Raw genomic sequence first — 17,521 nt, 5'->3', positions numbered from 1 at the left:
GAATAGATATGTTTCCAAGGAAGACAGTCAGATGGCCAGCAGGTAGATGAAAAGGTGCTCAACACCAGGGGAATGCAAATCAAAACCACAATGAGGTATCACCTCATGCTTATTAGGATAGTTGTCATAAAAAAGACAAGAGATAACAAGTGCTGATGAGGGTGTGGAGGAAGGGACCCCTTGTGCACTGCTGGTGGGAATGGAAATTGGTGCAGCTACTATGGAAATCAGTATGGAGTCCTCAAGAAATGAAAACTAGAACTACCATACGATCCAGCAATGCCACTTCTGGAAATGAAATAATTCTCTTGATGAGATATCTATATCCCTATGTTCACTGCAGCATTATTTACAATACCCAAGACATGGAAACAACTTAAGCATCTGTCGATAGATAGATGGATAAAGAAAATGTGATATATATGCAATGGAACATAATTCAGCCATAATGAATTCAGCCGAATATAATTCAGCCATTTGCTGACAGGACAACAAATGTCCTGTCATTTGCGACAACATAGATGAACCCAGAGGACATGATGCTTAGTGAAATAAGCCAGACACAGAAGGACAAATACTGCATGATCTCACTTATAAGTGGAATCTAAAAAAAAAGAAAAATAAGTTGAACTCATAGAAACAGAGAGTAGAGAAGTGGTGGCCAGGAGCTAGGGGGCGGGGAAATAGGGAGAGGTTGGTAAAGGGGTATACATTTTGGGTTATAACATGAATAAGGTCAGAGGATCTCATGTAAAACGTGACTACAGTTGATAACACTGCTTTGTATAATTGAAATTTGCTAAGAGAGTAGAACTTAAATGTTCTCAGAAAAAGAAGAAGAGAAGAATAAGAAGAAGGAGAAGGAGGAAGAGGAAAGAAACAGAATGGAAAGCCTGGAGAGTGCAGCTGAAATGGATTAGATTAGATGAAGGGACATAAAAAGCCATTATCAGAGCATGTTCAGAATTTCAGTTTTCTAGGAAAAGGCCTGGGTCTGCCCACACCTCCTCCTGGAACTCTTCATGGGCCACTGCCACAGTCCTAGTGTGTCTTGGCTCGTGACCTCAGGCCTGGACACACGATTCCTCCCTGAATGTCTGCACAAGCCAAGGCAGGGGTCTGAGGAGGGTCTGCCTGATGTAAACCCAACTCACTCTCACGGCAACCAAGGTTCAACCTCCCTGAGTATGACACAAGACGCTGTCTACATTCGGGGCCTCCTGATAAGCATGTGCGCCTGGATGCTGTATACACGTGGGGGCTGGATGTCAGTTCTAGGGTGTAATTCTGTCTTTATGTGTGCGATTTAGATTGCTCTGGAGACTTGTTCCTAATGGTAACTGTGTAGCCACATCTTCAAAGCCGGGGTGAAAATCAGAACTGAGCCGGTGACAGACGCAATCAGAAAGAGCCAGAGGAAGATCCGGTCGAGAACTTGAGCTGCGAACTTCCAGTCTTGCACCACCTGCAAAAGAGAAAAAGACGCCTCCCATTCAGGATGCTGGGCAGCTGTTCTGAATTCATTTCAAGGGACTTCAGGAAGAGTCCTATTCAGATTTACAGCCCTGCGGTTTTCCAAACGCACCTGACACATCCCCTGCAATATAGGCTTCCTGGGACCTCACTGACGGTGCCCAAGAAAACAGCCCATATTTCAAGTTCATGGGAAAACACTTTCATCACCGTTAAGGATGTAAAATTGAAAGAACAGAATCATTGATGCGTTTGTAAATGTCACTGATTGAAATGGGAAAAGCCTGATTTTTACCCAAATAAAAAGCCAGCATCTCTTACTGTGATGCTTCCTGATATGACATAGGAAATAAATCACAAATTTATAAATTAAGAATTTTTGTGGTCACTTGACTCAGGCCCTCTTTTCCTCCACTCCCCAGGTGGGTGGGGCTGCAATGGACACTCCTGGAGGAGATGACAGGAACTGGTGAGGGAGAGAGGAGACCAAGTCCCTCTGGAGGAAGGGAGGCTGGGGAGACTGGGCAGTGGCCAGTGAGGGCAAGGTCAGAGCAGGACGAGCTGCAGGGTTGGCGGGGGTCGGGGGGAGCCTCAGAGACGGGGCCAGCAATATTTCAAGGGAAAATAAGTGTCCCATTGCCACTACGTGGGGATTTGGCAAAGATGGAACCAAGCAGGACGCCTGCCGTTCTAGAAGAAACATAGAAGCTGATGCAGAACTTGAATGTATTTTGTGCACATAGAGGTTTAGAAATAAAACCTTGGGGAAAACCACAAAGAAGACAGATGAAAATGTTAAAAGTTTCAAACTTAAGTGGGGGATTATTAACGATGTGAATCATCTTAAATGTTTTGTATTTTCCAAATTCCCTATACTGATGATGTGTTATTTTTATAATTTTTAAAAAAGCTATTTAAATCTTTGTATTAGAATTTCTAAAAGGCACCAGGAACTATATTCAATATACTGCAATAAACCATAATGGAAAAGAATATGAAAAAGAATGTATATGTATGTATAACTGAGTCACTTTGCTATACAGCAGAAATTAACACAACATTGTGAATCAACTATACTTCAATCAAAATAAAATTAAAAAAAGATTTTCTAAAAGATATAAAGAAAGAAACAAACAAAAAACCCTTAAGGATAGCTGTAATGTTTTTTCTATAGCAGCGTTTTTTCTAGTGCTGTTTAAAACATTTTTCAGTGGATGAAAAAAATGACAAATTGTAAGAGAGGAGAGATACTAGGCAGTGTCTACATGAAAAGTAGAGGATATTTCTTAAAAAACCTATTCTTTCATAAGTTTGTTTATGAGATCAGGATCTTGGCACTAATTTTCACTGATTTTAGAGTAAAATAATTGAACCCTATAAACTGGTGTAAGTATTAACTCATTTTAAGCAACAGACCTGCTTTTGTGCTGAGTATTTATATGTCAAATAATATTTTCCTTCCACGGGGGAGGGACCATGTAGAGGAGGGAGGGAAGATGGGGAGAAGAAAGATGAGGATTGACATTTACTGACTGCTTACATAATCATGAGACCACGTGCGCTGGGCACACAGTGCATGTTTCATACTTGACGTCACTAATTCCTCACAATAACACTTCAAGGGAGGTTTCAGAAAACTGAAGTTCAGGTTAAGTAGCTTTTCTCAAGTCATATGGAACATGGGTAGCATCTGCATGCAAGACTGTTTTGAGTCTGAAATCCACACCCTCGTCACATTTCAAAAAATAAATCTGTTTAAATCTGTGAACTAAATATCTGTTGTTACACCATGTTTTTGTATAAATTAAAAAAATGATTCTTTCTGTTTTCTTTTTTCCAAATATGCTGAATAGAGATAAACATCATCCCACTAAAAGTGAGAGATAAATGACCAGAGACCAGGATAACCAACTTAAAATGTAGAATTGAATTATTTTAGATAGAATTAAGGATACTTATAAGAAATAGTGCTTAATCTATAGTTGCTCCTCTTTTGCTCATTCTGTTTTTGTGAACCTCTCCCTGAAAATCCATACTGAAGTCTCTATTTTGTGTCAGGGCTTGTTTTAAGTTTTATGTGTGTCAAGCAGAGAGCTAATAAGGTCACATTTTAAACAAGGACGCATTTGCTGTAAACAGACGTTAAAATCTCAGTCCTGGCTTGTGGCGGTCCCCTCACCTGACTGATGAAATGCTCTTTCTTCACGTGGCTGGAAATGTATCTGATGGAATCCGCAGCCTTTTCCAGGAAAGCGACCAGAACTTTTTCTCCATCGCTAATCTGCTTTTGTTTCCTTTTTTCGAGGACTTTACCTCTCACTGCCCGTTTACTCTCCTCTTTATCCGGGAAAGAGTAGCCATCCATGTGGTCCTTCATGCAAAGTAATTTAGGGAGTTTTTGCAGAAACAGCCGCTTAACCCAGGGGGCCATGGGGTGGTAAGTGGAGGGAGATCTGTGGTGGACGTTGATGACAAACACGGTGACGATGATGGACAGGGTGACGAAGACCATGATGAACAGGAGGTACTCGCCAATGAGCGGGATGACCTTGGAGGAGGACGGGATGATTTCTTCAATCACCAGGAGAAACACTGTCAGGGAAACCAAGACGGAGGTGGATAAGGAGAGCTTCTCCCCCTCGTCAGAAGGCAAGTAGAAGACAAGCACTGTCAGAAAGGACAGCCCCAGGCAGGGGATGATGAGGAAGAGGGTGTAGAACAGGGGCAGGCGGCGCAGCACGAAGGAGTAGGTGATGAACGGGTACCGGTACGCGCCGTCTCTCCTGCTCCCCGCCGTGCCCTTGGCGTTGAGGATCTCCCACTCTCCGTTGTCGAAGAAGTCTTTTCTGTCCACGTTCTCGTCTATCAGGACGAGGTCAACCATGGTCCCGTCGTAAGTCCAGGATCCGAACTTCATGGAGCAGTTCTGCCTGTCGAATGGGAAGAAGGTGACGTCCATGGTGCAGGAGCTTTTGTAGCTGGCAGGAGGCGTCCACACCATGGTCCCGTCGGATTTCACGATGGCCTTGGTCATGAGCGAGCCTTCGAACCTTCCGTCAGCGCTGTCGAAAAACGGTTCACCTGATGGTTAGTTGAACACATATTAACTGTTTTTTTTTTATTTTCCCCGTCGTACTATTTGTATTTTATGACTTTCCTACCACAGGGTCAAACAATATTTCCAAAAGGAATAATTTTCTCGTTAAAGTTGTACCTTTCTCTTAATTATTTTGGCACAATCAGGCTTTTCTATTTCTCCTCCTAATCCGACCAGTGCACTTTTCTACTGTGATACTTACTTTTCAAAGAGAACTATGTCAGGAAGCCAGAGAGATTCTGACGGAACTTTAATTGAATGAATTCCACCGTATTCATCTGGATTCCAGCGTAATTTGTGGTCTGTCCATTCCTGTGTGAAATTAATATACTGTAATTTTGTTCTGAAAATTCAAGGTATTAGAGTTTGGAATCTTCAAGTTTATGTTAATTTACTAATCCAGTGTTTTATTTTAAAAGGGAAATTCATCCACTTTAGACCTTATGACCCTATCTGTGACTCAGGGCAGGTCAAGGTACAGTTCGAGCCAGCCTTGTCTTTGATGGTGCCCAGACTCTCACACCTGTCCAGTCTGGGATTTCCAAAATTGCCGTAACTACCTCACAATTTAGAGGCTCAGCAACAAACACCACTGATTCATGACCTATTTTTTCAGCCTATTTTCTCCTAAAGAACAAAAGAAAAGCAAAGATAGCTCTAACTCAGTTTATTCTAGGAGAGTTGGTCCAGTGATATTGTAATCTCATGATAATGGTATTGAGACAAATGATTTTGAATATCAGTCAAGAGTCTTGGACAAAGATGCATGCAGCATGTTAATGGGAAACTTCCAGTATCTGCTGACTACTCTTGAGGACATTATAACTTTTACCCAATGAAAAAATATTTCCCAGGAATCTCCTTTTAAGTTCTAATCTGAATTTATTTTGTGAGTACCAAATCCAGTTTTAAATTATATTCCTAATGTTGTTAGCCTCCAGATGCTTGCATATTTTTCCTTGTAATAGAATGAAATCATTTAGCATGTTTTACAGGGGCTGGTGGATCCAGATTAACAAAACTGACCATTAATTGATTGAATTATGAAGGATGATGTATGGATGACCCAGTTACAGCAGAAGTGGACTTAAAAAGATTTAGGATCTAGAATCTTATGAAATCTGACCTGAAAATTAATTATTCCACTGTCTGTCATGTGGACAGTTGAGGAATGATACAGGAGAAGATTAAATGACATTTCAGGAAGTTGGGAGGGTATGCCCAGTGTGAGGCTTCCTGGAACCCAGTGATGCCAACTTTGTCATTAAAAAATCAGGAGTCAGCAGATAGATGATTCACTAGATGGTAAAATATTGAAATATGCATGATGCCTGGAAAAGGATGGAACTATACGCACCAGATGAGACACCATCTCTCTTAGGCAATATTTGTGAGGCTTAATCCTTGAAAAACAAATTTAAAAAGATATGGGTCTTTAAAAAGCTACGCTCTAAAGGATTAAATAAAATTGCATGACTACTTATGGAAAACCATGCATATGAAGACTGACAGTTTAAGAGCCCAAACTAATAAAGCATTTACCATGCTTACTTGGTACTCACAAGCTTCTCTCTTCCTTCCTCTTCCTCTGCCCATTTTGAAAAGCAAATATAATTTCCTTCCTATGAATTATTTGTCTCCTGCTAAGGAGATTTCTACTACCGGCAGCAAGCCTGAATCCCAGAAATGCTGAAGGGAACTCAGAGCAGCATTTTTGGTCTGTTTTCACTTTTACATTTTAAAATTTTCCTTACAATAAAAGTCACTCTACAGTTCTACAGGCAAACAGTTGGATAATCACTAATGCCATCAAGATACCAGAATAGCTCTGTTGCCCCCGAATTTTCCTCGGGCTGCCCCTTTGTAATCAACCCCTCCCATATCCCCAGTCCCTGGCAACCACTGATCTATTTTCTGATCCTATAATTTTGCCTTTTCCAGAATGTCATATAATGGAATCACACAATAGGTAGCCATTCCATCCTGACTTCTTTTACTTATCAGAATACATTTTGGATTCTTCTAGGTTGTATTAGTAGTTTGTTCATTTTTATGTTAGTGAGAAGTATTCCACTGTATGAATATACCACAATTCTTTTTATCCATTCACCAGGTAAAATATCTGGATTCTTTTCAGTTTTTAATGATTATAAATAAAGCCACTATAAACATTTTGTAGTTTTTTGGGTGAAAACCATTCTTTTTTTTCTCTTGGGTAAATACCTAGGAGTGGGATGGCTGGGTCATAGAGTAAGTGTACGTTTAACTTAATATGATACATACCGGAGAGGCTGAATCATTTTGCATTCCCACTAGCAACGCATGAGCATTCCAGCTGTTTGGCACCATCTCCAGTACTGGGTATTGTCACATTTAAATGTTTAACTGTATTATAATAGTTGTAAAGTAGTATCTCATTATGGTTTTTACTCTGCATTTTCCTAATGACTAAATGATTTGAGCATTTCTTCCTGTGCTTACTTGCCATCCACACATTTTATTTGGTGAAGTGGTTGTTAAATCTTTTGCACATTGTTAAAATGGGTTGTCTGTTTCCTTCTTACTGAGTTTTTAGTTCTTTACATATATGGAAAGTACATTTCTATATATAAAAATAGATCCCGAGCAGGGAGCGAGCTGCAGGCCCACAGGCAATGAGCCCCGGGGACAGACGTGCACTCGGGCAGACTGGCTGGAGCTGGGCTCTTACACTCTGGCTCCGTCTTTAAAAATCAGTGTTAAGCGAGCACAGTCAGTGAGTCCAAACCCACAGTTCCTCCGCTTGGAACCTAAAGATCTGGAAATCAAACTGCCTGCTTCTGGAATTCAGTCTTCTCTCTTCTACAGGCACTGCCCGTCTTTACCGAAGCCCGGCTCTACAGCCAAGGAGGAAGGTGGGGAGCTCTCATTCTGGGGGCACGTCCCAGCAAACGCACACCGGCCACACAGACTGTGCTCAGGGAAGTGGGCCAAGCCCCAGAGGGAGAGGCTGTTCAGTCAGAAAGATTTGTCTCGCTCACCGGACAGCAAGATGAACAGCTGTGGCCAGAGACAGCATAGAGACCGTGCTTCAGGAGGCTCACAATTTGGGGGGAATTAATTCATTCCACAAATATGCGAGGCTTATACCAGCACTGCGCAGGGCCGCCTTGCCCTCCTAGCCTGGGCCCATCTCAGACAAGAACGAGTAAACTAACCGGCAAACCATCACCACACCCTGTGGTCACTGCCATGAAGGGCGCGGTTCGGGTGTAAAGATGCAGGACGGTGAGTGGACAGGGAAGGAGGTTCGGACGTGACGACATCGCAGCTGAAGCAGAGGGTAGGAAGGGGCAGTGGGTGCTGTGGAGGGCAGGTCAGCCGTGGCCGCTGTTCCAGGATGAACAGCAGACGTGAGTGGATGGATGAATGAGGGACACGTCTCAGTCCTCGAGGAGGATATAAAGACAGCTCCAGTGGATTCAGGGTGTGTTCTTGACCAGTAAAGGAAAAGGGGCAGGTGGGACTTGTGGTCATTGCCGCTGACTTGGGGGTACCCGAGAGAGAGAGAGAGAGAGAGGCAGCCCTGAATTAGAGTTCCACCCCTGCACTGTTCTTTACTAGCTGTGCTCCTCTGCGGGGTTAAGGGAGACATTCCTCACCATCTTGGGGTCCTTCTGATGCTAGACCTGGGGAATCAGAGATGCTCTCCCCCCGCGACGTGCCCATCAGAGCGGCTCACAGAATTCCCAGCAGGTTGTGGTCCACCATGACACTGGCTGAGCCCCACACCCCAGGGCCACTGCTCGTCTTGGGGTCAGCTGGGTCAAGGTGAGGATTCAGAGCCCAAATCCCCGGTCCTGCTCTCTAAGGAGCTGTGAGGCTTTCTGGTCACTTCCCTGCTCTCTCTGAAACCGTGGAGGCGTTTGGAGATTGATCTCCTGTCTCTGCCTTCTTAAAGCAGTAGATTAGAAACAATATCCAGTGTTCACGGAGCATGTCCTGGCCAAGATTCCCAAAGCCCTGTACAAACATCAGCTTCACTTTGCAGCAGTCCCGGGCTTGAGAGCTTGTTATCATAGGAAACAGGGGAGCGCAGGGTAGGCCAGGGCCAAATACCAAAGTTAATCTCTTACTGAGAAAAAAAATGGAAACATACTCCCAGTCTAGCTCTCTTAATTCTGAAAAGTGCAACTTCAAATGCATATCATATATATTCCCTTAAAACTGTCTTTTCTTACATATATTACCTGAAATATCACACATAAGTGTCGAGATATTACCAAATTTCATTCAAACCTAAACCATAAGACTTTTTAAAACTATAAGTCATGACTTCTTTATAATAAATAAATTCTTCTAATTATTCTTAATAATTAGAAAAAACATTATTATAACAATTAGTAATTCTTAATCCCAAGATCAAAAGATAGTAAGAAACAAATATTCCTTGCTGGTGATTGGCAACGTCTGGGACACCCTTGGGATCTTTAGTTATCTCAAAGTCAGGTGTGAAATTCCTAAAACTGAATTAATGTTGGTTCACTTTAAAGACAGCAACATGACATATTATATGTCTTATATTCCCATAATATCTATGAGTTGTCAAGGCCAAGAAATGGGCTTTGTCATTAAGGATGAGAAAGCCTACAAAGGTGGCACCAGGAAATGACATTTATTGAGTCCCCACTACATGCCAGACCATGTAGGAGTCACATTCATGCACACAATCCCATTCAACCTCCCAGCGACACTGTGAGCTAGGCATTGCCTCTATTTGCTAGATGAAGAGACTGAGGGTCAGAGAGGCGAAGTGACCTGCTCAAGTTTATACAGCGAGACTTTGGATTCCTGACTCACTCTGCTTGAATCCATGTGAATCAGAAGACCACACGGGTCTCCTCTGCTAAGGTCAGAGTGAGGCTGTAGAAAAGGAAGGAAAATAAGATGGTGAGGGAGGTCTGAGGTAAATTCCTAGACGTACAAGTGCCATTGCAGGTTGTGGAAGGCTTTGGGGACATGGCCCAGACCTTAACGGCAAGGCCGTCCTTTCCTTGGGTTTGTTATGAAATAAACCAGCTTCTTGGTTTTCTGCTGCAAGCCAGCTGCAGGGATTCATCCAATGAGGTCTTCATCATGTTTCTGAACTTTTTGTTGATCTAAAACAGGAATCAGGTGTTGGAGAAACAACACCAGTCTAAGGTGTTGGCCTGGGCAGAGATTAAGGAAGCTTGCTTCCCCTTGGGTCGCCATGGAGCTAGGATAGCAGCCGGCTCTCAGCAACAGTGAATCTTACTGGTTCATTGGAGTATGCCTCCAGCGGTGCAGGCCCAGTGCCCTCCACCATCCCTGGCATGTAGTAGGTGCTCAGGAAGTGCTAGTTGAGTGAATATACTTGACATCTGTCGTCAGAGTGATTATTCACACGATAACATCTAGGCAAAGGGCCAACCCTCCTGTCATTAAAGAAGGGATATTTTCATCTTCCATCCCCTTTTGGGTACCTACGGTGCAGTTTTCCTACCCTTGACAACGACGAAGCAGAATCTGAGCGGCTAGGGCAGTGAGTATTTCTCACGGAGTTTTAGTGAGTTAATAATCTATTTATGATTTATATGGTCTTGATTACTCTCTGGAAGTACGAAGGAGGAAGACAAATGAGTTTGCAAAATAAAATCAGTAACATAAAAGTAGCTCCACGTAGAGGACTTTTTCAGGATGTCACTAAATTTGTGCTTGTAAAGGTCTGTGGTTGAGAGGATAGAAGAGAAATGTCTAGATATAGCAGATGAGAATGAAGGAAATAGAAGATACAGCAGAGGAATTGGGTAAACAAACAAACAAATAAAAAAACCAAGCATCTCAGTTGCATATGCTATCAGGAGACATGCTTTTGGTCCAATTAGGTAGAATTTTATTCTCTCTGTGGAAATGAACTAGGGAGCATTTTTCAGTGTCTGAGAGGGCAATGACAAAAGAGGAAGGTTTGGTCATTTTTGTCTTTATTTTGACTAAGGTAGACAGGGGTGATTGGAAAGAGTTTCCTGTAGGTTTGCTCTGGTGTGAGAGCTTTGGGAAGTCGTGTTATTGGGAAGCCTATTCAGGTGGGTCACAACTTCTCCACTTTTATGGTTTGTAGAACTTCTGATTGTAAAACTGATCAGTTCTTGTAGAACTGATCCTGCAAGAGCCAGTTTAAATGTCTCCTCCCCTTGGAAGCCTTCCCTGATTTATTCCCTGTTTCATTGTCATTATTGTAATGACCCAGTTCCTTATGTATATACTTTCCTTATGGTGTTTATCATATTACAGTAGTTATTTTTTACACAACTAACACCAGATCCTCTCCTTGAAGCAGGGCTGTTTTGTGCTCTGTACATCCAGGATCTAGCAGAGTGCCTGGCCCTTAGCAGCCTCTCAGTAAACCCTGTGGAATGAATGGAAGATGGAGCGAACCCTAGCCTCATTCTGTCCCACATGTCTTTCTAGACCAACTCCATGAGACGTCCCAGAGGTTGAGGAATCAAAGCCTTAGAAGGCCAGGATTAGGAACCGGACTCTACAGGGACAGCCCTGAGAGGAGGGCTGGACGTCTCCCGTCAGCTCCCTCCAGTCTGAAGAAGAATATGGTTTCTTTATACAAGCCAGGCTGCACCTAATAGTGTGTAACCCGAGGCAAGTCACTCCAGTTCTCCAATCCTCAGTCTTCTCATCTGCAAGGTGGGAATAATAACAGGCCTGTCCTAGGAGGTGGCTGTGAGAATTGAATGCATTCATTCCCGTGACACAAGCGGCAGAGTGACTGGGCACTTGGCAGGTGCTCAATAAATCTCAGTATTGTTGTTGGCTACTCTGAAACTGACGTCTGTGTAAAACTCTAATGGTAGTTTTTTTTAAACATCAATTTTATCTTCTTTTTATCATCCCTTTTCTTCTGTCCTTTCTTTTACCTTTTTAGTTTTAAAAAGCTTTAAAAAAAGTATAAAAGTAACATTATGGTGGAGCTCCAATGCCTCCTCTTCCAAGCAGCCTTCCCTGCCTGCCACCCAGGCCATAGATTCTCCTTTCTTTTTTGTTGCCACATTGTTTGTGCCATAACATAGCCCTTACTGACTAATACCTATTGTGACATTCCCGCTCCAAATCCAGTCTGTGTGAGTGGAATAGTTTCCTGATATTCTCGGTGGTTTCTCCCACTTTGGATCCTCCTCTAATTTAGAAACAAGCCTTGATGTTTTGTGCGAAGCTGGATGTGCAGACAAGGCCCTAACTGGGGAAGGCTGGTTCCAGCCAGGTGAGGCAGACTCTTCAGTCTCTGGTAACGGGGGTAATGATACCTGCTCTGCTAATTCAGAGAGGTTGAGAAATGTAAATGGATAAGAGCCATGACAACCCATTGCAAATTAATGCAATGAAACCGTGTTACTCTCGTTACTTCTATGACATGGGAACCAAAGTCCCCAGCTGGCTTTTCTAAGTGTCAGCTAGCAAGCCCCCACCTCCCCCTGGAGATTTCTCTTGCTCTGTTCTGGGTGTTGGGGGTTTTTAGGTGTTGGTTCTGTCTTGTCCTGGAGGCTCTCACCAGGCCACCGTGATTCTGGGGCATAGGTTTGTGAGAGGTCATTTCTAAAGTACAGCTAGAAACCAAGGAGCAGTGGTTTCTTCCCTCCGTGTCTGACATTGTTCTCTTTGGCTGAAATGACTCCCTATTTCCAAAATCTCAAGAAAAGTGAGAAGTCCCTACTATCTCAAAGGCCAAGGGTCCTGGACCACTGTTTTAAGTGTAAGAGCTTAACCTCAAGGAGCAGCTGGAGGAGGTGTGTGTGAATCAGTGAGAGTCTGTTTGTTTGTTTTATTTTTGCCAAATTCCCAAGCCTATTTACACTTTAACAGAAAAGTTTTTCTTCTCTTCCCTGAAAGCTCAAATACAGGACTTCTTACTGATTTTTATGAACTCAAAATACCTCCAAATTCCACTTTAGAAAGTGCAAAAGTGGGATAAGTTCTGAGGAATGAGATAGGTATATCAAAAAGTACATTTATTTAAATTGTATTTTTATATCTACATTCCTTGCTTATTATTTTCTCCTGGACATTTTTATTTGCAAGTAAAAAATATGCAGATCCATTTCATAACATGCTAACATACCTACCAAGAAAAGAATCAGATAACTAGAAACTAGTAAAATTTATAATGATTATCCAACTCTGATCAAAGTTTTTGGGTGGGAGAAATTTGATGACACCAGATGAAGTCTAGGGAATCTCCTTACAGTCTCTTTTATCCATTGTTCCTTATAAACAAACCATCAGCAGAAAGACCTGAACAAGTCTACTAAACCTGAATAGATAACTAATTCATTTCAACATAAACAAGTGAAAAATATTATGTTTGTACATTGAAATTAAGTGAGATAATTAACATATCACCACTGGGAAGATTTTAAATCTCTGGGAGATGAGGCAACATCCCGTAAAAAACCAAATAATTGCTAACAAAAATAAAAAGTAAGCAATTAAATCAACCTTCTCCACCTCCTATCAAGGAAGTGCCAATATTTTCTCCTTTACATGACATATGCAAACTTGAATGGTAATTATTTCCTGGCAACTCCAGAAAGAGCAGGAAACAGGCTATGGCCAAGCTAAGAGCTGAAAACCATTCACATGCTTTTCTAGTCATATCAGGAAAACGGAGATTCATCATTTTGACTTGGGCTTCACCTTGTTCTGAAGTTGGTGGTGAGTGGCCTCTGTCATTCCCTGTTTTCTGTTTCTAGGGAACAACATTAGGGGAAGAGGCATCCCAGGGAGGACCAGGGGGGAGGAGGGAGATTTTAACATCCCTGATTTTCTTATCCAGTTGTGGTAGCTTACATGGGGATAAGTTGCACCCTGGAACCTTTCCCCCCTTTCTCCAAGTAGCCCAGGGACCAGTGTCTGAGTCACCCTCCTACCTGCCCACGCCAGGAGCAAGAAGACAGAGCAAGGTGTGCCTACGAGCTTCCAGACTGACCTCTGACTCGTGCAGAAGAGAATACAAAAGAATAAACCCTTCCCCAAACTCTCCCAAATATCTCCCTGAAGAACTCAATATGCTCTTTAAAATCATTATTTCTCAACGGGAGCCTTTCTCAGTAGAAAGAACGGGAACAGTTAGGGGGGAGCTACAGGCCTGGGACTGACAGGTACCTGCTTGAGCCACACGTTTGTTGTCATCAGCTGATTCTTCTCATCCTAAGAGAATGAAAATTAAATTCAAATTAAGTGAAACTGTGTACTGGATTTTTTTTTTTTGTCCAAGACTTCCTGAGTCTTACCTTTGAGGGGTCCAAGGTGAAAAGGATTCTCAACTGAAGAAGTTAAATGGCATTGAGAGGTATTATGCATATTTTGCTGAAGTATTATGCATATTTTGCTTAAAATGAATAATAATAATTAGAGCAAGTAGTAGTTCACTGTGGTGATATTTATATAAAATTGCATAACTGAAGGCATGGTAAGGGTGTGAAGTAGAATGAAGTATTAGCTAAATGGGAGATGGGCTTTGCATGATTTTCTAGAAGGAATCCTGGGCTTTGAGTCAGCTGGGTTGGACGCATGTGTGCACTTGTGGTGGGGTGGAGGATTTGGGCAATGGTGGAGGATTATTCTGCGACTTTGGGGACCACGGCAGAATGATTCTGCAGAATCGGGGTTGTTGAAGTTCATGGATTTCCCCAGGGATATCATGGCAGAAATGTGAGCCCGACAGGAAAATTAGTGGAGAGTGTTAGGGTGTGGCGTGTCAGGGAAAGGTATGGGGTCCTGAGGGGATCCGGGAGGGGATGGGGTCACCCAGGCACTCACTCTGGTGCTGTCACCATCTGCTGTCCCTCCCCGCAAGCACCCCTGCCAGCCCTGGCTCAGCCCCACCTCTGCAGCCCTGCCCCTCACCCTGATGCTCACCTTGGTGGCTCCAGCAGAACTGCCAAGGGTGATGCCCTCCTAGCAGGCACATCCCCCCACCTCTCCCAAGGAAAAAGTCCCTCCTCCACCCCACCCACGCCCCGCCAACAGTGTTGCAATGAAAATGACATTCTCATTCTTTCCGCGGGTCATTTCACTGGCTTCTTGGGGCAGGTTTTATTTTTAAAACTGAAATGGCAGTCGTGGGGAAAGAAAACAAAATCAAATGTTAGCCTCGAGAATGGGTGAAGGAATGCAAGTTCTTTGCAGCTGAGGGCCGAAGATTACTCACCACATCTACCAGCTGAGATATTTTCAACCCAAAATATACTTTTATGGTGTCGTTAGAGTGTAATACAGGGCGAATCCATTTCTGGTAACCTTGGAATAAATGTCTGAGCAGCGCATCTTCTTCTTCGGCTATGGACCTGAATCCCGCGGCCGCTGTAAGACATGAGGGGACCTGAATTAACCGGGGAGGCGGGACGGCTGGATCCACATTCTCCAGCCGGACATCGTGTATTTCTAAACAGCCTGATTCAGCAGAGGCAGGGTTGAGGCTACAAGGGTTCTCTGTAAACATTCTCCTTACCCACCCCAGCTCCCTCCCCAAATGCACCGCTCAAAGTAGACTCTCATTCTATTTCTTTAATGTTGTATCTGGATGAGGCAATGGATGGTCACTGAACTTATTGTGGTCATCCTTTCATGACGCATGGAAGTCACATCATTATGCTGGGCCTCCTAAATTTCCACAGGGCTATATGTCAATTACATCCCAATAAAACTGGAAGAAAAAAATAATTAAAAGTAGACTCTATACTTTACCCAGAGCTTTGCCTTCTTACAGGGCTTTCTCATCAAGAGGTTGACACCTTGACCCCAGAAGGATCATTCACAGCCACGTCTTGCCCCGTGAGCCCCTCCTGACGGAGGCGGTCTCTGCCTGCTTGCACTGTCCATCACTGCGCCTGGTCTGGCCCCTTCACATCCCTCATCAATTTGTCATGCATCTGTCCCTGTCTGTCCTCCCCTCGGGTTTCACGATGGCAGGCACAGTATATGTGCTATTTGGTGATGTTCATCCAGCACCTAGCACAGTGTCCGGCCACAGTAGGAGCTCATTTGATGTCTACTTAATGAATGAACCAATGAAGGGAGAGCCAGGCCATTTTCCATACGTTCAGCACATGTTCACAGAACACCTACCGCATGACCCGCCGGTTCCCTCCCTTCCTCCTGGGGAAGTCCTCCCTTACGGAGAGCTTCCTTGGCCAAGAACCAGGTTCTAACAACAACTCTTTTCCGCCCCAAGTGTACAAAAGCCTAAGAAACACCCTAATTTCAAGCTTTAACACTCAAGTTGAAGAAATGGTTTAGGAACGTAGTCTAGAGGTAAGTTTTGTTTCTTTTCAGTGCTATGCTATCCAATTTCAAACCAGGAAGCTCTTTGTTGTTTTAAATATGGCCCCTTTCTTCCTCTGTCCAGCACCCTCTGAAATCCTACAATGACTCATTCTGCACCATCCGCTTTCCCATAGAAAACCTCTTCTTCCCACTGAGAGACGCACGTGGCTGGCAAGGTCACATGCAAGACACACCCGCACGTTTACCCAATGAAAACCCCGAGAGTCTTAGTGGGAAGAAAAGCAAAATCACACACATGTTCCACATGTGCATGAGACCTTCACTTTACTGGGGAGTCGTGATTCAAAATGTAATTCGGAATGCTCCTCCTGGGGTGAGCAGGGCGCGGATACGAGGGGCTGCGTGCCGTGGCTGTCCCCACCCTTTCTCTTCCGCTCTAGAAAGCTGGTGAAGATGAAGATGCTGAGGGGTGGTAGAGGTGTAACCTTACGTCTGTGCTTATTGACTCAAAAGCCTAACGGTTCTCAAACTTCGACACGTCAACTACTCTTAGCCAGCAGAGGGGCATCAAGAAGCAGGTCAGCGGATGGCAGCCAGGACAGCCCTCTGTACTGGCCCTAAAACCTTCCTGGAAATGTGGGCAGTGGGAGGATAGGGAATTGAAATTCCCCGAAGCCTCTGAGGGAAGAGGCTGAACTTCCCGAGTTCCCTACCCACACCTGGGCTTAGCTTCCTAAGCAGCGCGGCAGCTCTGATGGCTTCCCAGCTCCTCCCGGGGCACCACCCTGATCTCAGACTCCATCATCTCCCTCTTGGATTCGTGTGCTGCCTCCTAATTGCTTCACTCTTGCCCCTTCTATAGTCCATTTTCCAGCAGCTAGACCATTGCTTAAAAGCAGAAGAGGATTATGGCAGTTTCCTGCTCAAACCCTCCCCATGGTTTCCCATCAAACTTAGAAAAACACCCCCAGTTCTTACCGTGGCCTCCCAGGCCCTAGAGGGTGCCCACCCTCTCCCACCCTGGCCTTGGCCCTCGTCCCCAGGCCTCAGCCCGTCTGCACTTTTCAGAACTTGCCCGGGAAGCTCCTGCCCTGGGGAGCCCACCCTCCCCTCCTCACGGTGCCCTGCCTTGCTCACGTCTCCTCCTCAAGAGGTCACTGAGGTTACACCATCTAAAGATCCCTCCCCACACTGCGTATGCACTTCATATCCTGTACCTTTAAATGTGGGCACCTCATCCCGCATCGGAGCTCTTGATGGTGCTGTGTGCCCATCTGCTTGTCGTCTGGCTCCCCTACGGCATGCCAGCTCTCAGGACAGGGCCGGCGCCGTGGCTGCCGAGCTGGTAACAGCGCAGTTAGTTGGCATGTGTTTGCCGAGTAGCCTTGGAGAGTTTGGGCCAGAGCTGGACCCCCCAGGAGAAGGAGAAGCAGGGGGGCCGCGGCTGTCCCCCACGCCCGCCGCCCCCTCCCTGTGCAGGCAGCCCCTCCCCTAAGGAGGAAAACGCTGTGTGCTGGGCTCCGCGCTGGGCCTGCAAGTACCTGCCCGCCAGCTACTCGGCCTTCTTCCCTGTACAGGTGCTAACTCCACTCAGGAGCCGCGGCGCCAGCTTCAACCCCCCCCTCGTGGCTCCCCTCCAGCCAGGACGCCGTGACC

General features: G+C 44.5%; 1 protein-coding gene and 1 long non-coding RNA gene across 5 annotated transcripts in view; both read right to left on the bottom strand.

Annotated features, from left to right (window-relative positions):
• LOC118887903 overlaps positions 1 to 17,521 on the bottom strand; it is a 298,244-nt gene that overhangs the window by 153,755 nt on the left and 126,968 nt on the right. The gene's annotated exons all lie outside the window — the stretch shown is intronic.
• Positions 1,331 to 17,116, bottom strand: LOC118887893 (neuronal acetylcholine receptor subunit beta-3). Of its 3 annotated transcripts, XM_036838782.1 has the most exons (6): positions 17,083 to 17,116; positions 15,117 to 15,284; positions 13,742 to 13,786; positions 4,773 to 4,882; positions 3,653 to 4,535; positions 1,331 to 1,465 (listed from the first exon to the last, which is right to left on the bottom strand). In XM_036838782.1, the coding sequence occupies exons 3-6, from the start codon at positions 13,766 to 13,768 to the stop codon at positions 1,331 to 1,333; spliced, it is 1,155 nt and encodes a 384-aa protein (XP_036694677.1). In that variant the 5' UTR covers positions 13,769 to 13,786; positions 15,117 to 15,284; positions 17,083 to 17,116. The 3 variants fall into 3 exon arrangements, 1 of the variants encoding a protein (XP_036694677.1); XR_005018193.1 differs by lacking the exons at positions 1,331 to 1,465; positions 3,653 to 4,535; positions 4,773 to 4,882; positions 13,742 to 13,786 and adding exons at positions 14,603 to 14,686; positions 14,790 to 14,941; XR_005018194.1 differs by lacking the exons at positions 1,331 to 1,465; positions 3,653 to 4,535; positions 4,773 to 4,882; positions 15,117 to 15,284; positions 17,083 to 17,116 and adding an exon at positions 12,680 to 13,325.

The sequence above is a fragment of the Balaenoptera musculus genome, chromosome 21 (assembly GCF_009873245.2).
Source record: "Balaenoptera musculus isolate JJ_BM4_2016_0621 chromosome 21, mBalMus1.pri.v3, whole genome shotgun sequence".
NCBI lineage: Eukaryota > Metazoa > Chordata > Mammalia > Artiodactyla > Balaenopteridae > Balaenoptera > Balaenoptera musculus.
This window is presented reverse-complemented; position numbering and strand designations above follow the sequence as displayed.

Bases quoted from the DNA above. Each gene is read 5' to 3' on its own strand.
- LOC118887893 (XM_036838782.1), bottom strand. From the start codon at position 13,768: ATGACAACAAACGTGTGGCTCAAGCAG. The intron at 4,536-4,772 runs GTAAGTATCACA...GTTTTTCGACAG, and splicing joins GACATAGTTCTCTTTGAAAA to CGCTGACGGAAGGTTCGAAG. The intron at 1,466-3,652 runs GTGAGGGGACCG...TCTCTTTTGCAG, and splicing joins AAGAGCATTTCATCAGTCAG to GTGGTGCAAGACTGGAAGTT.